The 17,245-nt window shown below is 40.0% G+C and overlaps 1 protein-coding gene across 1 annotated transcript in view; it reads right to left on the bottom strand.

The window, feature by feature from the left end:
* ttc29.L (tetratricopeptide repeat domain 29 L homeolog) overlaps positions 1–7,659 on the bottom strand; it is a 143,404-nt gene extending 135,745 nt beyond the window's left edge. Inside the window, exons 1-3 of the mRNA NM_001096364.1 lie at positions 7,503–7,659; positions 5,763–5,881; positions 1,654–1,737 (exon numbers count right to left, since the gene is read on the bottom strand). Coding sequence (NP_001089833.1) covers positions 1,654–1,737; positions 5,763–5,875 — 197 coding nt within the window. The 5' untranslated portion in view covers positions 5,876–5,881; positions 7,503–7,659. The remainder of the gene's footprint in view (positions 1–1,653; positions 1,738–5,762; positions 5,882–7,502) is intronic.
* Between the last annotated feature and the right edge of the window lie 9,586 nt (positions 7,660–17,245).

Raw genomic sequence — 17,245 nt, 5'->3', positions numbered from 1 at the left:
GTTACAGCTGTAGTATTTCTGGTCAGTTGATCTCTGGGAGCACACAGAACATCACGAATTTGTGGTTCAAGGTAAGAGAGGTAAAAAGGCAATTTACTAATATCAATATCCCAGTTGGGTAAAATTATTTAATACGTCACTTAGGGGGATATTTATTAAAGGTGGAATTTGAGTTTTTCGAGGGTAGTTTCACAAAACGTAAAAACTTGTTTTGAGATTTATTATGCCCGAAGCTGCTAAAAGCCAGAATACAAAAATACTCAACCTTTTGAGGTCATGTAGAAACCAATGGCAGTGGAACCATTTGATGATGTTTTATGCCTTCATTATTTTCGAGTTTTTTTGTATGGTGGTTTTTGCTTGATAACTCATTAAATTTGAGGTATTCAAGGTTTTTTTTGCTGATAAAGTTTATTAGAGGTATAATAAAACTCACAAACTCGACCTCTGATGAATAACATGAATTCATAAATTAAATAGGATATATAAATTAATATGATATAAACTATCTGTTGCTTAACAAATAATTTTGGGAGTAGTTTTCCTTTAAATAGAGTCCAGACAGCTTCAATACTTTCCCAAGTTAGCTATGCATGAGCTGTATGAAATGTTCCCTATACCTTTATCATTTGATGCAGTGCATATTTGTTTATCTAGATTCCTTTGCTACAATTTTTGCACACTAGGAGGATATTTACTAAACCTCGAATTTATCTGGATTTTTAGGGCAAAAACTTGAATTTCTTGTGGAATAAAAAACTCAATTTTCTTTTAGATTTATTATACCTCGATGCAGCAAAAAGCCTTAATACAAAAATCCGCCATCTCAGACCTGTCGAGTTCCTTTATTGTGATCGGGAGATGCACCTATACCAATTTGAAGATATTGTGGTTTGCACTGGGTTTAACCCAAAAAAATCAGACAATTGGTTTTCACTCGATTTAATCATGTTTTTTTCCCAATTCGATGAATTAATTATTTTTATAAACAAATAAGGTCAAATTGGGAATGGGAGTTTGGTCGTGTTTTTCTAATAAAATAATGAGATAAATTCAGAGTTTAGTAAATAACCCCCTAGGCTTTGTTTGTTGATCCAGCCAAGCACTGGCTGCCCCGTCTTAACCCTTCCCCCCATCCAGACCTGCAGGGGAACAAAGGTGGCAACCATATTATCTACATCCAAACAATGATCCCCTTATCCAGAATACTCCAGGTCTAAAAATTCAAGATAATAGATCTTGAAAAATCAGAGTGATAATTATGCAAGAGCTACTCAGAGCTTGCATAAAATATTTTGCAATGCAACTAACTGGGAATAAAGAGGAAACCAACAATAGATAAAACACGCAATCTAATGGAAAGCATGACAGGTATATATTTAATAAAAGTATAAACTTATCTTGATTATTAGTATTAATATTTTTTATTTATAAGCTGCATTTAAAAAAACAGCAGCACATGCAACATACAGAACAGTCTACCTTGATATGAGTAGTTGCTAAGTGGCAGTTGTTTTTTTAACAATATCTTATATAAAATTATAAATAGTTAATGAAAGTAACAAATACATATTGAATTATTCCATCCATTTTTGTTATAACTTCAATGCAAAAAAAATAAATAAATGTACATTTCAAAACTAGTAGACTTACATTGCAGTTTCCTCTTTGGATAGCTCTTTGATATTCTTCTGCTGATTATGATCTCTGACACTTCTGTCCCTGATCAAATGAATCCTAAATTAAAATAAAAGCAAAGAAATTTAAGTGAGGCTCAGAAAGGTACTAAACTCTGGAAACCACCAGTATGCGGAATACATAATGAATAACATTCATAACAGAAACTATTTAGTAAGTCTACAAAAGAATTATTATTTTTATGTAGGCAGACACACTATACGTACACACTATATTAAAGAAACATTGCATGATTTTAAAGCCACAGAAGTGTTCATTATTCTGTGATAGTTGACTGTATTGTATATTTTGCAAGCATGAAACAATTCCCAACAAGACTGCAGAAGCTTTTGCTTAAAGGTGAACTAAAGCGCAAATAGGGCAGAAATGTTGTATATTGTGTTTTGGGCTTCAATACCAGCCCAAGGGATCAATATAAGGTGGATTAGTCAATACTTCAGATTATTAATAAATTGCAGCTCAGAACCCAGCACAATTAGCATCAGAATGCAATTATCAGTTCTGAAGTATCAGATTAAATGACAGGCAAACCTCATTTTCTGTTTGATGACGGCAAAAACATAAGAAACCCTTTCAAGGGCCATATGTTTTTTCTCAAGGGAACTGGCAAAACAAGATACTTGTTTTTGGTCTTCTTTCAGCCTTGTATGAAATCTTGCTGATTATTACATTGACACCAAAGGCCTGGCTTTATCAGTGATTATCAGCATGTATATACTGTATGTCATCTATAGCAGGTGTTACAGTATTGATAGCAGCATTAGAGTTTAGCATACAAATATATATATATATATATATATATATATATATATATATATATATATATATATATATATATATATATATATATATATATATATTGGGTAGAATGATCAAAGAAATGTGTTAAAGGAAAACTATAACCCCAAAATGAACACTTAAGCAACAGATAGTTCATATCATATTAAGTGGCATATTAAAGAATCTTACCAAACTGGAATAAATATTTAAGTAAATCTTGCCCTTTTACATCTCTTGCCTTGAGCCACCATGTCGTGATGGTCTGGGTGCTGCCTCAGAGATCACCTGACCAGAAATACTTCAACTTTAACTGTAACAGGAAGAAGTGTGGCTCATGTGACCTAACATACAATACAGTGAATCCTACGATCCCAGGGGGCGGCCCTTATTTTTTAAAATGGCAATTTTCTATTTATGATTACCCAATGGCACATACTACTAGAAAAGTATAAAAAGCATGAAAATGGTTTATTTACATGAAGCAGGATTTTACATATGAGCTGTTTCATGCAATAGCTTTTTATAGAGACCTACATTGTTTGGGGGTATAGTTTTCCTTTAAAATGTGAATGTTGCCTTTAATTTCTCCCTAACAGTTCAAGTGAGCTGCAAGGGAGATGTTACTAAACAGAGCATGGTTTCTTTGTTTAAAGGATTTTGCTGTCTGGCACATAGTGTTCTGGAAGGAACAGGCAAGCCAGACAATCTATTCCAGTGGTCCAGTTCACATGTTGGAGCTCACTTTCCACAGGAAGGTTGCAGAGGAAGACGTGACCAGGTGACTTAGAGTCAAAAGTTATTGAGGAAACCAGAAGGGCAGACACGCCAGAGGCTGGTTATCTAATATCCCTGGATAGGGGAAAGTCAGCAGGGCTTAATGAGAATCCCAGAATACTCCAGTGTGTGGAAGCCACCCTGTGTGGTGAGCAATCCAGAGTGGGGGAAAATCTTGAATGCATGCTGTTAAACGCTAATGAACTGTGTCTGTAACATTTATGTTGGGGAGAGATTGCCTAAATAAACCTGTGCTTTTGCCAGAAGACATGGTGTCCCTGTCTTTGTGCTCCTGATCCTATGCTTACCTGCCTACCAAATGCTGATTTCCCTCAATAAATACAGGCAGCAAGCTTGTCACAATATATATACTGTATATAATCTTGTGTGGAACTTCTAACAGAGTAGACAAATGAACACTTTAGGCAGCAGCCGAAAGCATTCAATAATAGAGACTGTAAGGGTCATTAACAACCACAAAAGTAGTGCACAATGTTTTTACCTGCAATGCAGCATTTTTCCAGTAGCTCCCTCCAGCATTATTGAGGCTGTGCGCATATTTGAATCCTGTAATTGTGCCCAATTTCATTAACCCATTTTTATTATTTTCCCTTTCAACACTCTGCTTCTTTCAATGAGAGTTCTCCCAGTGTCCGGCACTGTCTATCTCTCATTCTCACCTGAACTCTGGTGCACTCATATTTGGCATTATAGATAACATTGTGGCCAACTGAACTGGCACTCCCCATGGCATCCCACAGAATGAATCTTGTTCATATTTTGCTTGCAATACCTTCTTCTAACTTTAATAAATTAAAATAAAGCAACCACAAAGCAAAATCCGGGAGACAGGGAACCTTTGGTAGAAATAATATAAATGCAAGTTATACACTAAATGGCAGTGTGTTGGGAGTTTCCATAAATAAGAAGGATCTAGGGGTCTTTGTAGATAACAAGTTGTCTAACTCTGGGCAGTGTCATTCTGTGGCCACTAAATCAAATAAAGTTCTGTCTTGCATAAAATTGGGCATAAACTCAAGGGATGAAAACATAATTTTGCCTCTTTATAGGTGCCTGGTAAGGCCTCATCTGGAGTATGCAGTGCAGTTTTGGACTCCAGTCCTTAAAGGGGTTGTTCACCTTCAAACATCTAGCTGTTTTCAGATAGATCACCAGAAATAACGACTTTTTCCAATGACTTTCTATTTTCTATGTTTCACTGTCTAATACTGAAGTGTAAAGTGTAATTTTTCACCTTCTAAAGCAGCTCGGGGGGGGGGGTCGCCGACCATGTAAACTGCTCTAAATTGATACATTTAGATGATACATTTCTTATCTTTGTCCCTGCTGAGCAGAATCCCTAAGTTTCATTACAGGCAGCTGTTAGAATTGATACAATTGTTGCTAATACTTCAGAGATGCTGCTGAGAAATGTATCAGCTAAATGTTGCAAAATTGTAACAGTGCAGGATCTGCGCCTGAATTACGGAGCTGCCAGACTCAAACACCAAAGACAGGAATATTAAACTTTAATCTTACATTTTGGAAAAACTGTACAAAATAAACAATGGAAAGTCATTGAAAAAAATCTTTATTTCTGGGGAACAATCTGAAAACAACTGAATTGAAAAAAAGTGTTTGGAAGGTGAACAACCCTTTTAAGAGGGATATAAATGAGCTGGAGAGCAGAGACGTGACTAAACTAAACTAAACTGGTTAAAGGAATGGAAAACTTGGGGTTGTTTTCTCTAGAAAAAAAGAAGCTTGTGAGGGGACATGATTACACTTTTTTACAAGTACATTAGAGGACGTTATAGACAAATAGCAGGGGACCTTTTTACCCATAAAGAGGATCACCATACCAGAGGCCACCCCTTCAGACTAGAAGAAAAGAACTTTAATTTGAAGCAACGTAGGTGGTTCTTTAAAGTGAGGACAGTGAGGTTCTGGAATGCACTATAGTAAGTATAGATATGGGTGTATATATAATTTATGTGAAAGTATGGAGGGGGGTGTGTATGGATGCTGGGTTTTCATTTGGAGGAGTTGAACTTGATGGACTTTGTCTTTTTTTCAACCCGATTTAACTATGTAACTATTTTATTATGTATAACATCCTTTAGCCATTTATTATTACATGTGTCTCAAGACAAAGCATTCTTTACAGTAAAAGCACTGTATCAAAACTCTAGCCATGAATCCCAACCACATGCATTCTTTACAACATAATCCTAAAATTTTAAACGGCATCAGTTTCCACTGATCCATTAATATTTAGAGGGCTATTTATCAAAATTTGTATCTGTGAAATTGTTGTATTTGTTTCTACTTTGAAGAAATTCAAATTCAAATTTTTTTTATCAAGCTTGATAAAGGGCTATGTGAGGCCTGGAACGTTGCTGTAATGCCCCAGAAGTTTGCAATAAAGGCATTTTTATTTTAAGAAGACTAAGTGGTGCTGTTCCAATTTAATTCTTGTAGCAAGTTTGTAAAATGCAAGTGATGCTTACCTGTAGTGAGTCTTTTGCGGTAGCTCTTGTGGTTGAGCAGGGACAGACCTTTGGTGTACAAGGCTAGGAAAGCGCTGGAGACTTTGCCTTGGCATAGCTGGTAGTGCACTCATTCTCTTCTATAAAAGTATAAGTAGATACGTTATTGTTAACTGTTATTTTTAACTTTTTCTGTATCAATAACTTCTAAGAAAGCACTATACAGCAAACACAGGATCAAAGCAAGTTACAGACTTACAATGTAATTTTACTTGTTCGTGCCATTTTATAAACTATTCTGTACTAGCATTTTAATTATAACCTTTCAAAATACTCCCCGCACTGTAGAAAAAACTAATAGTGAAATGAATATGAACCATAAATTACAAACAACTGGAGAAGACACTCAAGATAAGGGATAATACCAAAACTAAAACAGGAAAGCTTGCCCTTTAAACGGTTTGTTAACCTTTAAATCAACTTTTAGTATGACGCAGAGAGTGATATTTGCAGTTTTCATTTTTTATTATATGTGTTTTAGGAGTTATTTAGCTTTTTACTCAGCAGCTCTCCAGTTTTCATTTTCAGCAATCTGGTTGCTAGAGTCCAATTTACTATAGCAACCATGCATTGATAGGAATCAGAGACTGGAATATGAATAGGAGAGGTCCTGAATAGAAAGAAGAGTAATAAAAAGTAGCATTAACAGTAAATATGTAGCCTTACAGATGATTTGTTTTTAGATGGGGGCATTGACCGTAATTTGAAAGCCGAAAAGAGTCAGAAGAAGAAGGTAATTAATTAAAAAACTATACAAAATAAAAAATGACAGCCAAATGAAACGAAAAGTTGCTGAGAAGCAGGCATTAAATAACATACTAAAAGTTAACTTAAAAATGAACCACTCCATTAAGATTTTACAACCACTGTCAGCAGGAAAATGGACAGTACACCTAGGAAGTAATTTACTTCCACAAGGGCAATATAACCAGGGTTAATAATATGACATTTTGCATTGATGCATCAGATCCAGGATTCGGTTCGGGATTTGACCTTTTTCAGCAGGATTCGGATTCAGCCTAATCCTTTTGCCTGGCCGAACCAAATCCGAATCCTAATTTGCATCCTGGGAGGGAAATCGCATGACTTTTTGTCACAAAACAAAGAAATAAAAAATGTTTTCCCCCATCCCTTCCATAATTTGCATATGCAAATTAGGATTCGGTTCGGTATTCGGCAGAATCTTTTGTGAAGGATTTCGGGGATCGGCCGAATCCAAAATAGTGGATTCAGTGCATCCCTAACTAAAGGGTATCTCTTCAGAGAAACAGGGTATGTTCTCCATTAATATTTATCACAATCCAACATCCTTGTGTAAAAGGCAATACAAAAGCATGTTTAACTGAAGATAAATTAATTACAAGGAATTTGAATCTTTGGCCAAAAAAAACCTGAAAAACTGGGACTGGGACAAAAAAGGGCCACTAAACTACAATACCCAGAATGCTCTGCCATATAAAGGAGGGTGTGTTTTAGAGACCACTGGAGGGTCAACAACTGGACATTTGAATTCATCTGAAAGATCATAATGATATGATATATTGAAAATACACACTGTTATCTGTTGTAACTAAGACCTTTAGGAACCTGATAACAGACAGAACAGAGAGATACACGTGCAGAAAAAACACTAGAAAGAAGTGTAATAGGGTAACAGACGTGCGGATACTGCTTTTCAATAGGAAACAAAAATGCAATCACCAAGTTTGCGGCGAGGTGGTTTTTGTAAAGAGCAATCTCTCAGTCCCTCACACCCACGACAAACCCCCAGCTATACTTCCCCTCCGCGCACACTTCCACGGGCTGGATTCTGACCCTCTGTCGGTCCACTCACTGCATTACGACGCGTCTCCAAGGCAACTGTCTAGGAACTGATTTGCCCCGCCCTGTGTGTTCGCAACCACCAATCGTAAACTGCGGACGGAGACCTTCATTAAGAGATCGTGTTTTTCCCAGCAAGCTTTGCGGAAAAGCTGTGAAAAAGAGAATCAGTGGAGGAAGGCACACACACACTGTGCATGGTGACGTATACACACACATGGAGAATTACACACACACACTGCATGGTGACGTATACACACGCACAGTGAAGTACACACACTGCATGGTGAGGTATACACACATTACACACACACTGCATGGTGACGTATACACATATGGAGAAGTACACACACACACTGCATGGTGACGTATACACACACGCACAGTGAAGTACACACACTGCATGGTGACGTATACACACACACACACACTGTCCCTTTTTCGGAGGGACAGTCCCTCTTTTGACAGCTCAACCTGCAGTCCCTCATTTGTACTGGAAAGTCCCTATTTTCTCTGCACTGAACAGCCAGAAAAAGAAACAAAGTTTGTAACTTAATTGGCTTTGGGCAGAGAGCACAGAACAGCTAACAGGTGCAAATAAGATACTTTGTAACAATTTTGAGACACAAAAAAACTGTTTAGATCAGGAGAAATATTTTCAAAACTTTGATAACCTGCCAAATTATGTAAAATGAACATGGTAATTAGGGGGTGTGTTCACAGAAAGGGGTGTGGTCAAAAACATTCGCTGTTCTACGTGCGGAAAAATTTTTTGTCCCTCTTTTTACTTCCAAAATGTTGGGAGGTATGCGCACACACACACACACACTGCACAGTGAAGTACGCACACACACACACACTGCACAGTGAAGTACACACACACACACTGCATGGTGAAGTATACACACATACACTGCACAGTGAAGTACACACACTGCATGGTGACGTATACACACACACACACAAACACACACACACACACTGCACAGTGAAGTACACACACACACACTGCACGGTGAAGTACACACACACACTACATGGTGACGTATACACAGCTTAAATATATTGCAATATATGGACAAACAATCCCTGTTTTGTTTAAAGGGTAAGGCATTTTTCAGTAGCAGTATGCACAAAATGTCTCTGTCTTAAATATATTGATAATGGGTTGAGTGCAGAGGACCTCTTGTATTTGTCTAGACGTATACACACACACACACTGCACAGTGAAGTACACACACACACACACACACTGTCTGCACAGTGAAGTACAAACACACTGCACAGTGAAGTACACACACACACACACACACACACACACACACACACACACACTGCATGGTGAAGTATATACACACACACTGCACAGTGAAGTACACACACACACACACACTGCATGGAGTACACACACTGTATGGTGACGTACACACACACACGCACACACACACAGACTGCACAGTGAAGTACACACACACTGCACAGTGAAGTACACACACTGCATGGTGACATACACACACACACACTGCACAGTGAAGTACACACACACTGCACGGTGAAGTACACACACACACACTACACGGTGACGTATACACACACACACTGTACGGTGAAGTACACACACTGCATGGTGACGTATACAAACACTGCATGGTGAAGTATACACACACACTCTGCACATAGGGTTGCCACCTGGCCGCTATTTTACCCGCCTGGCCAGTAAAAATGATGGTTGATCCCAATGTTATTAATAAGGAAAAAAGAAAGATAAATATATAGGAAGTCCGGAATTTTTTTCCAGAAAAGGTGGCACACACTGCATGGTGACGTATACACACATGGAGAATTACACACACACACTGCATGGTGACGTATACACACATTACACACACACACTGCATGGTGACGTAGACACACATAGAGAAGTACACACACACACTGCATGGTGACGTATACACACACGCACAGTGAAGTACACACACTGCATGGTGACGTATACACACACACACACTGTCCCTTTTTCGGAGGGACAGTCCCTCTTTTGACAGCTCAACCTGCAGTCCCTCATTTGTACTGGAAAGTCCCTATTTTCTCTGCACTGAACAGCCAGAAAAAGAAACAAAGTTTGTAACTTAATTGGCTTTTGGCAGAGAGCACAGAACAGCTAACAGGTGCAAATAAGATACTTTGTAACAATTTTGAGACACAAAAAAACTGTTTAGATCAGGAGAAATATTTTCAAAACTTTGATAACCTGCCAAATTATGTAAAATGAACATGGTAATTAGGGGGTGTGTTCACAGAAAGGGGTGTGGTCAAAAACATTCGCTGTTCTACGTGCGGAAAACATTTTTGTCCCTCTTTTTACTTCCAAAATGTTGGGAGGTATGCGCACACACACACACACACTGCACAGTGAAGTACACACACACACACACACTGCACAGTGAAGTACACACACACACACACACACTGCATGGTGAAGTATACACACACACACTGCATGGTGACGTATACACACACTGCATGGTGAAGTATACACACACACTCTGCACATGGGGTTGCCACCTGGCCGCTATTTTACCCGCCTGGCCAGTAAAAATGATGGTTGATCCCAATGTTATTAATAAGGAAAAAAGAAAGATAAATATATAGGAAGGCCGGAATTTTTTTCCAGAAAAGGTGGCACACTCTGCATGGTGACGTATACACACATGGAGAATTACACACACACACTGCATGGTGACGTATATATACACACACACACACACACACACACACACACACACACTGCACGGTGAAGTATACACACACACTGCATGGTGAAGTATACACACACTGCACAGTAAAGTACACACACTCCGTGGTGAAGTATACACACACACATACACACTGCATGGAGAAGTTCTGGCTGCTGTAATAGGCAAGCATATACAATCTTAATAAATACTTTTATTAACTTTTATTTTGGGGTGTTAGAACGGACAAGATATTTTCCATTTTCACGAGGCTGAAGAACAAGTGATGGTTTTAAAGAGGATGTTCCCATTTTTCCAAAATAACTAAGTTAGACTTTGCAAATGAGGCGCTCTTTCCAAAATTTGTGATTTTGGAAAAATCGATTGTTTACACTTTATTCATTGTTAATATTGCCACCAGAGTGAACTTTAATGCTGATTTCTGAAATTGTATGGTGTGACAGAGCCGTAACTCTGTAGAGAGAAATCATTTAATGGATTATGCTTTGTGAGGATATCATCAGAAATGTGTGCATTACCCTTACCAGATTGACAGCTTTGGAGTTTACTCTCTGTAGAAGGGGGTCGCTATTTCGCCAAACTCCTCCATTCCCTCTGTAGAAGGGGGTCTCCAACAAGTCGGGACTAGAATTGAAAACAGGCCCTGGCATTCCAAGTACAAAGAGGTCCAAACAGACCCCACCAGCCCACTAAACAGTGACTTTCTATGGCATCGTACTGCAGCCTGTTCGGCGTTTGCCAGCAGACCCGGATTTGTGGCAAGGCCACAAAGGCATGGGACTAGAGGCGGTAACTTATTAGGGGTGGCATGCCGCCCAGCCTCTATGGGGAGCACTGTGAACTCACTGCTCCCCAGTGCTCTGACGATTGCGCTCGTGCGCCCGCTGGTGGTAGTGTGGGCGGGCGCTACAACCCCGCACCCTAGGGGCCCCAGTGCTGTTTGCCAGAATCCACAGATTTCCGTCTGGGCCTGGTTGCCAACTCTTTCTCCATTCCATTAGACAGAGGTCAGCAATCTTCAACGAGGGCATTGTAGCTTTAATTGCTACTGCTCAAGCCCTGTCCTTATGTCATTGTCATGGAATTGGCTTCCAGTTTGAATAATCTCCCGTACTGCCTTTCCCCCGACAAGAATAGGTATCGCGGCGGGATTGCTTTGGATTTCCGAAGTTGCATCCTTGAGTTTTGTACAAAGCTTACCACTTAAACTATACTTAGGGGCAGATTTATCAAGATTTATCAAAATCGAAAATTCAAATTTTTTTTTATGGTCAAAACTGTCAAATTCAACATTTAACAAATAAAATAAAATTTAATTTGTTTTTAAAAAAAAATTGATTTGTTCAATTTAGGGGAGTTTTTAAAAACATGAATTTGAAATTTGACCTTTGATAAATGTACCTCAACCTTTACAATACTTGACTATCACCTCGAAGGCTTTTAAAAGGTTGAAATGTCCGACTTGATTTTTATAGATAGGTAGGTATGCAGCCAGCATTGGTGGATGATGGAGTGGCTAGTTCCCTGCATCTAACATAGATTGGCAGAATTTCCTGCCTTGGGGTGGGTTGTTGAATGTGGATAGTGTAAGGTACTTGTGCCAAAATTGTCTAGTGCTCTGTCCGATGTGGGGCGCAGGCGCAGGGGTGCGCAGGCTTCTGGGCATCTTCGGCGTCTGACGCCCACGTTCGCGTCTTTGCGCGGGCGCGCGTCCGTTTATTCGGACGCGCGCCCGTCGCGACGGACGCGCGTCGCGACGGACGCGAGCGCGCTAATTGACGCTCTGCGTCAATCACGCTGCGGCGTCACGTTTGGCGCCAAATCTGTCCCTTTAAATAGTCTTCAGCAAAAGCAAACGGTGCTTGGTTATTTCCTTGCTTGGACTCGTTCCTGTTTGTTCCTGCTTGCCTTTTGGATTTGCTTCTCTCGTTACCGACCTCGGCCTGACTTTGGATTTCGCTTGTCTTCTGCTTGCCTACTGACTTCTGCCTGTTTACCATTTCGATAATCTTCTGCCTGCCTTTTGACCTCGGCCTGTCCCTCACTACGTCTTGTCTGCTGCCTGCCTATCGACCATCTGCCTGTTCTACGACTACGACTTCGCTTCAACTTGCACTTGAATCATCCCTACGGGTTCAGTGAGCTGTACACTAAACAGCAGTTCTAACTGCTCTTCCTATATTGTCTCCAAAGAGCCTGACAGAATAACCAAGCCAGAATGGAGCCTTCGGAAGAGTTGCCTACGCTGGTCGAGCTTTCTCAACAGATTTTGTCCCTTACTCAAGTAGTGAGAGAACTTCGGGGTGACTATATTCATGTGCAAGAACAATTACAGAGTTTGCAGATGTCCACAGTACCGCCAGACGCCTCCGCTTCCGGATTATCAGCTACTGCGTCAGGAGGGGCAGCTTCTTCCTCTCATCAGGAACCCAAGGTTGCTATGCCCGACAAATTTTCTGGAGACCGAAGGACTTTCAGAACCTTTGTTAATAGTTGTCGGCTCCTGTTTACCTTAAAGCCTCAGTCTCATGCTACTGATCAGATCCGGGTTGGAGTTATGATTTCGTTGCTTCAAGGGCAACCCCAGGCCTGGGCTCATCGCTTATTGGAGCAAAACAGCCCCTTGTTAGCAACTACCGACTCATTTATCCAGGCTTTGGCAAAGATTTCTGAGGATCCTCATAAGGTGGAAACAGCAGAAGCGGCTATACGAAATCTGCGTCAGCTTCGCCGTCCTGTTGAAGAATATGTGGCAGAATTCCGGTGCTGGGCCCCAGATACTCTGTGGAACGATAGGGCTCTTCGACATCAATTTCGTCTGGGGTTATCGGAAACTTTAAGGGACGAATTGGCAAGAGTCGGGTTACCGTCTTCATTGGAGGAAGTAATTTCACTGGCCGTCCAGATTGATCAAAGAATTAGAGAAAGACGCCAAGAAAGAGGTGTTGGTCCCTCAATTCCGGAATGGGTGCTGCCTACAGCTCCTCCTCCAGTTTATCCTATTTCTTCCTCTGATCCCGAACCTATGCAGATTGGGGTGGTTCGAAAGACACTTTCTGTGGAGGAAAGACTTCGTCGTAGACGGTTGAATTTGTGTCTTTACTGTGGCCTTGCTGGACATTTACTTAAAGATTGTCCCACACGACCCAATGGTAAAAATCGTCTTCTTCATTCTCCTATTTTACCATGTATTCCACCTCTTCAGTCTTATATTCTCTTCTTCCTTGTGCAGAATTTTGTTACAACAATTCATTACATTCTTCCACGGGCCAAACTCCTTTTTTCTCTAATATAGGGTTCCATCCTATTATGTTCCCTGATGTCTTGCCGGAAGTGACTCTTCCTTCTCTACAGGATCGCCTTAAATTTCTCAACCAGAACTCCGGGATCCTAAAGACACACATAAGTAAAGCTCAACAAAACTTTAAGATTTTTTCAGATCGTAGACGAGGAAAAGATCCTGAGTTTAAGGTCAATGATAAGGTTTGGCTTTCTACACTGAATCTTCGTCTTTCAAATCCCTCCAAGAAGTTGGCTGCAAGGTTCTTGGGACCCTTCTCCATCAAAAGGGTAATTAATCCTGTTTCCTTTGAATTAGATTTACCGGAGTCTTTGAAAGTGTATCCTGTCTTCCATGCTGCACTACTCAAGAAATTTGTGCCTAATACGTTTCCTGGGCGTATTCCTCTTCCTCCTCCAGCGATCTCTTGTCAGGATGGAGTTGAATTTGAGGTCGAAAGAGTTTTGGACTCAAGGTTTCGGGGTAAGAAGTTACAGTATTTGATCAAGTGGAAGGGATTTCCTAATGAAGAGAATTCCTGGGAACCAGTGGAGAATATTCATGCACCAAGATTGGTTTCAGCATTCCACAGAAATCATCCGGAAAAAGCCTGCTGAAGACGTCCTGAGGCCATCCCTCAGGGGGGGGCAATGTAAGGTACTTGTGCCAAAATTGTCTAGTGCTCTGTCCGATGTGGGGCGCAGGCGCAGGGGTGCGCAGGCTTCTGGGCATCTTCGGCGTCTGACGCCCACGTTCGCGTCTTTGCGCGGGCGCGCGTCCGTTTATTCGGACGCGCGTCGCGACGGACGCGAGCGCGCTAATTGACGCTCTGCGTCAATCACGCTGCGGCGTCACGTTTGGCGCCAAATCTGTCCCTTTAAATAGTCTTCAGCAAAAGCAAACGGTGCTTGGTTATTTCCTTGCTTGGACTCGTTCCTGTTTGTTCCTGCTTGCCTTTTGGATTTGCTTCTCTCGTTACCGACCTCGGCCTGACTTTGGATTTCGCTTGTCTTCTGCTTGCCTACTGACTTCTGCCTGTTTACCATTTCGATAATCTTCTGCCTGCCTTTTGACCTCGGCCTGTCCCTCACTACGTCTTGTCTGCTGCCTGCCTATCGACCATCTGCCTGTTCTACGACTACGACTTCGCTTCAACTTGCACTTGAATCATCCCTACGGGTTCAGTGAGCTGTACACTAAACAGCAGTTCTAACTGCTCTTCCTATATTGTCTCCAAAGAGCCTGACAGATAGATACGATTCTAAAAATTTCATAGCAATGAATAGAAAGTGGGTGAATTTTTCTGTGAACTCTAATCTCACATGATATGCATTAGAGCATTTTAATAACCACCTGTTCTAACTGAACCAGAAATAGTTTGAGCTCCAGTTGTTGGCGCCTTTTTTCCCTAGGTATGTTTTCTATGTGTCTGTAGGTACTTATTGGGCCACACACTGCATAGTGGAAGTTCTGGCTGCTGTAATACATTTTGATTGGATGGATGGAATTTTAATGGCAATCATTTTTTTCGGGTATTAGAACGGGTAAGATATTTAAAATTTTGACCCACATTCAGCAACCCATTACCACCTGTACTAACTGTATTAGGCAGTTTCCTTTAGGGCTGTGACACGTCGTTTTGTCTGCCGGTGGTCAGCAATAGCTCAAATGTCCGTCACCACTCTTGATAATAATACATGAACTAAATGACACTTGTTGAGCAGTGACAGAAGTCACTGTGTTAAAGAAGCAATTTGCAGTGTAAGTCTACTGTCACTTTTCTTTGTGCTTCAGCCATAACATCTTACATTTGATTTTATCAGAAGTGGTGACAGGCAGACAGGGGCTTTTCGAACTCTGCACATTTTTTTCCTGGGCAGCAGCATCTGTCAAACATGGCGATGGGCTCTTAAAATGAAGGACTTTCCCTTAAAATTAAGTTTTGGACTTTCTCCAATTGCTAAAATACTGTAAGTAATGTTTTTTTCAACCAGCATGTCAATATTATGAAGCAAAGCAATGGTAGTTGTATAGAAACATGAAACACCTAGGAAATCAGGCAGGTCAATCCTCTAAGAAAAGGAAAGGAAATCTGTTATCTTGTCAACTGTCTATCGTTCTAAGGCGAAGCTGAAATCTATTTCCAGGACAGCATATGTTAATCCAAATTACATAATGATGTCTTAAAACCCCAGGTTCCAAACAAGTACACTATGTTAATAATCGTTAATTAATGCCTTTTGGTTTGCCTCATATTAATAAAAGAAAAGTAAATAAAAACAAAATTGCAGCTGTCACAGAATGTAATAGACATTTAAAGCTGCTTTAGCAAATATCACACTGTTTCAGCTTTATGATGGTGACGTAGCTCATTTGCACCTGTGTGTAACTACAAAAATAATCAGAATATATATTATCTGTATCTTTGGGAAAGATTTTAACATTTTCTTCTGTATACACTATGTTTTTTCTTGCTAAGATCTAAGGCAAGCTGCACTGAATATTGGCAGGGTCAGTGTAAAATAGATGAAATACTGAATGAATGCTTCAAAGCTGGAAAAGAATATGCCCTGAAGTGTGCTTTTTTGTTTTGATATGTACAGCTCATCCTATAAAACCCTACAGCTTTTCTCCCTTGGGAAACTTTTAAATCAACATTGCAAGGATAAAATTAAAAGTCAATATGTTAGAAAAATATCAATCTACAGGACACTTTCACTGCAGAGGGAGAGCACCATGGAAACTTTTCACATTTTCTCTGTAGAGAGCTTGTTGAGCAGAACTCATTATTTTAATTGACTTACAAGTGTAATACGAGTGACAGTGCACATCACTACAGTTATACACTTTGCACTGGAAAAATAATTTAAGTACTAACTGTAATTGTAAATAATGCAGCTTCCATAGTTTGCTTACATAAAACACAACCAGCAGAGGACAGCCATACAAAAATATGGTTGATTAAGTGTGCCACATTTGTATTTAGAATTAGACAATATTATTAGATTAATATAAAGCTACAGTAAAAACAAAATGAGCATTATGATATTCCAATGACATATTATAAAATTATATTTCTGCATTATGGTATTATGGACTTCATTGTGATGTAACAGTGACCATTTTGGCATTGTAAAATTGGCATTTTCCACTATAGCATCGCAATGATGTTTGTGCCAATATAATATTGCAATAATATCTGAGCAACTGAAAACACCATAAAGAGATTTACATCACAATTCCATTAAATTACCAGTAACTAAAGATGAGTTCTTGTTCTTACCTTTCTCATTAAATTCCGAATAAGCAAAAAAGATTACTTAAAGTGAATATATATTTGTCAGTGGCAGTGATTGTATGGCTAAACCAGTCATTTGGCTCTGTGTCTTTAAGAGGAGGGGCACACTCTAAGAATCCGGTAGATTTAGTCACCTGGTGACAACTCGTCTCTTCTTTGGGTGACTAATATCCCCGAAAACCCTTCCTGCCAGCTAGAATCGAAATCGCTGGCGGGATGGCACTCGGAGCACCAATTCTCGGGGGCGACTTCAGAAAACGAAGCGCTCGGAGTGCCATCCCACCAGTGA

The sequence above is a fragment of the Xenopus laevis genome, chromosome 1L (assembly GCF_017654675.1).
Source record: "Xenopus laevis strain J_2021 chromosome 1L, Xenopus_laevis_v10.1, whole genome shotgun sequence".
NCBI lineage: Eukaryota > Metazoa > Chordata > Amphibia > Anura > Pipidae > Xenopus > Xenopus laevis.
The sequence above is the reverse complement of the archived record's forward strand: the minus strand, read 5'-3'. Positions and strand labels throughout refer to the sequence as shown.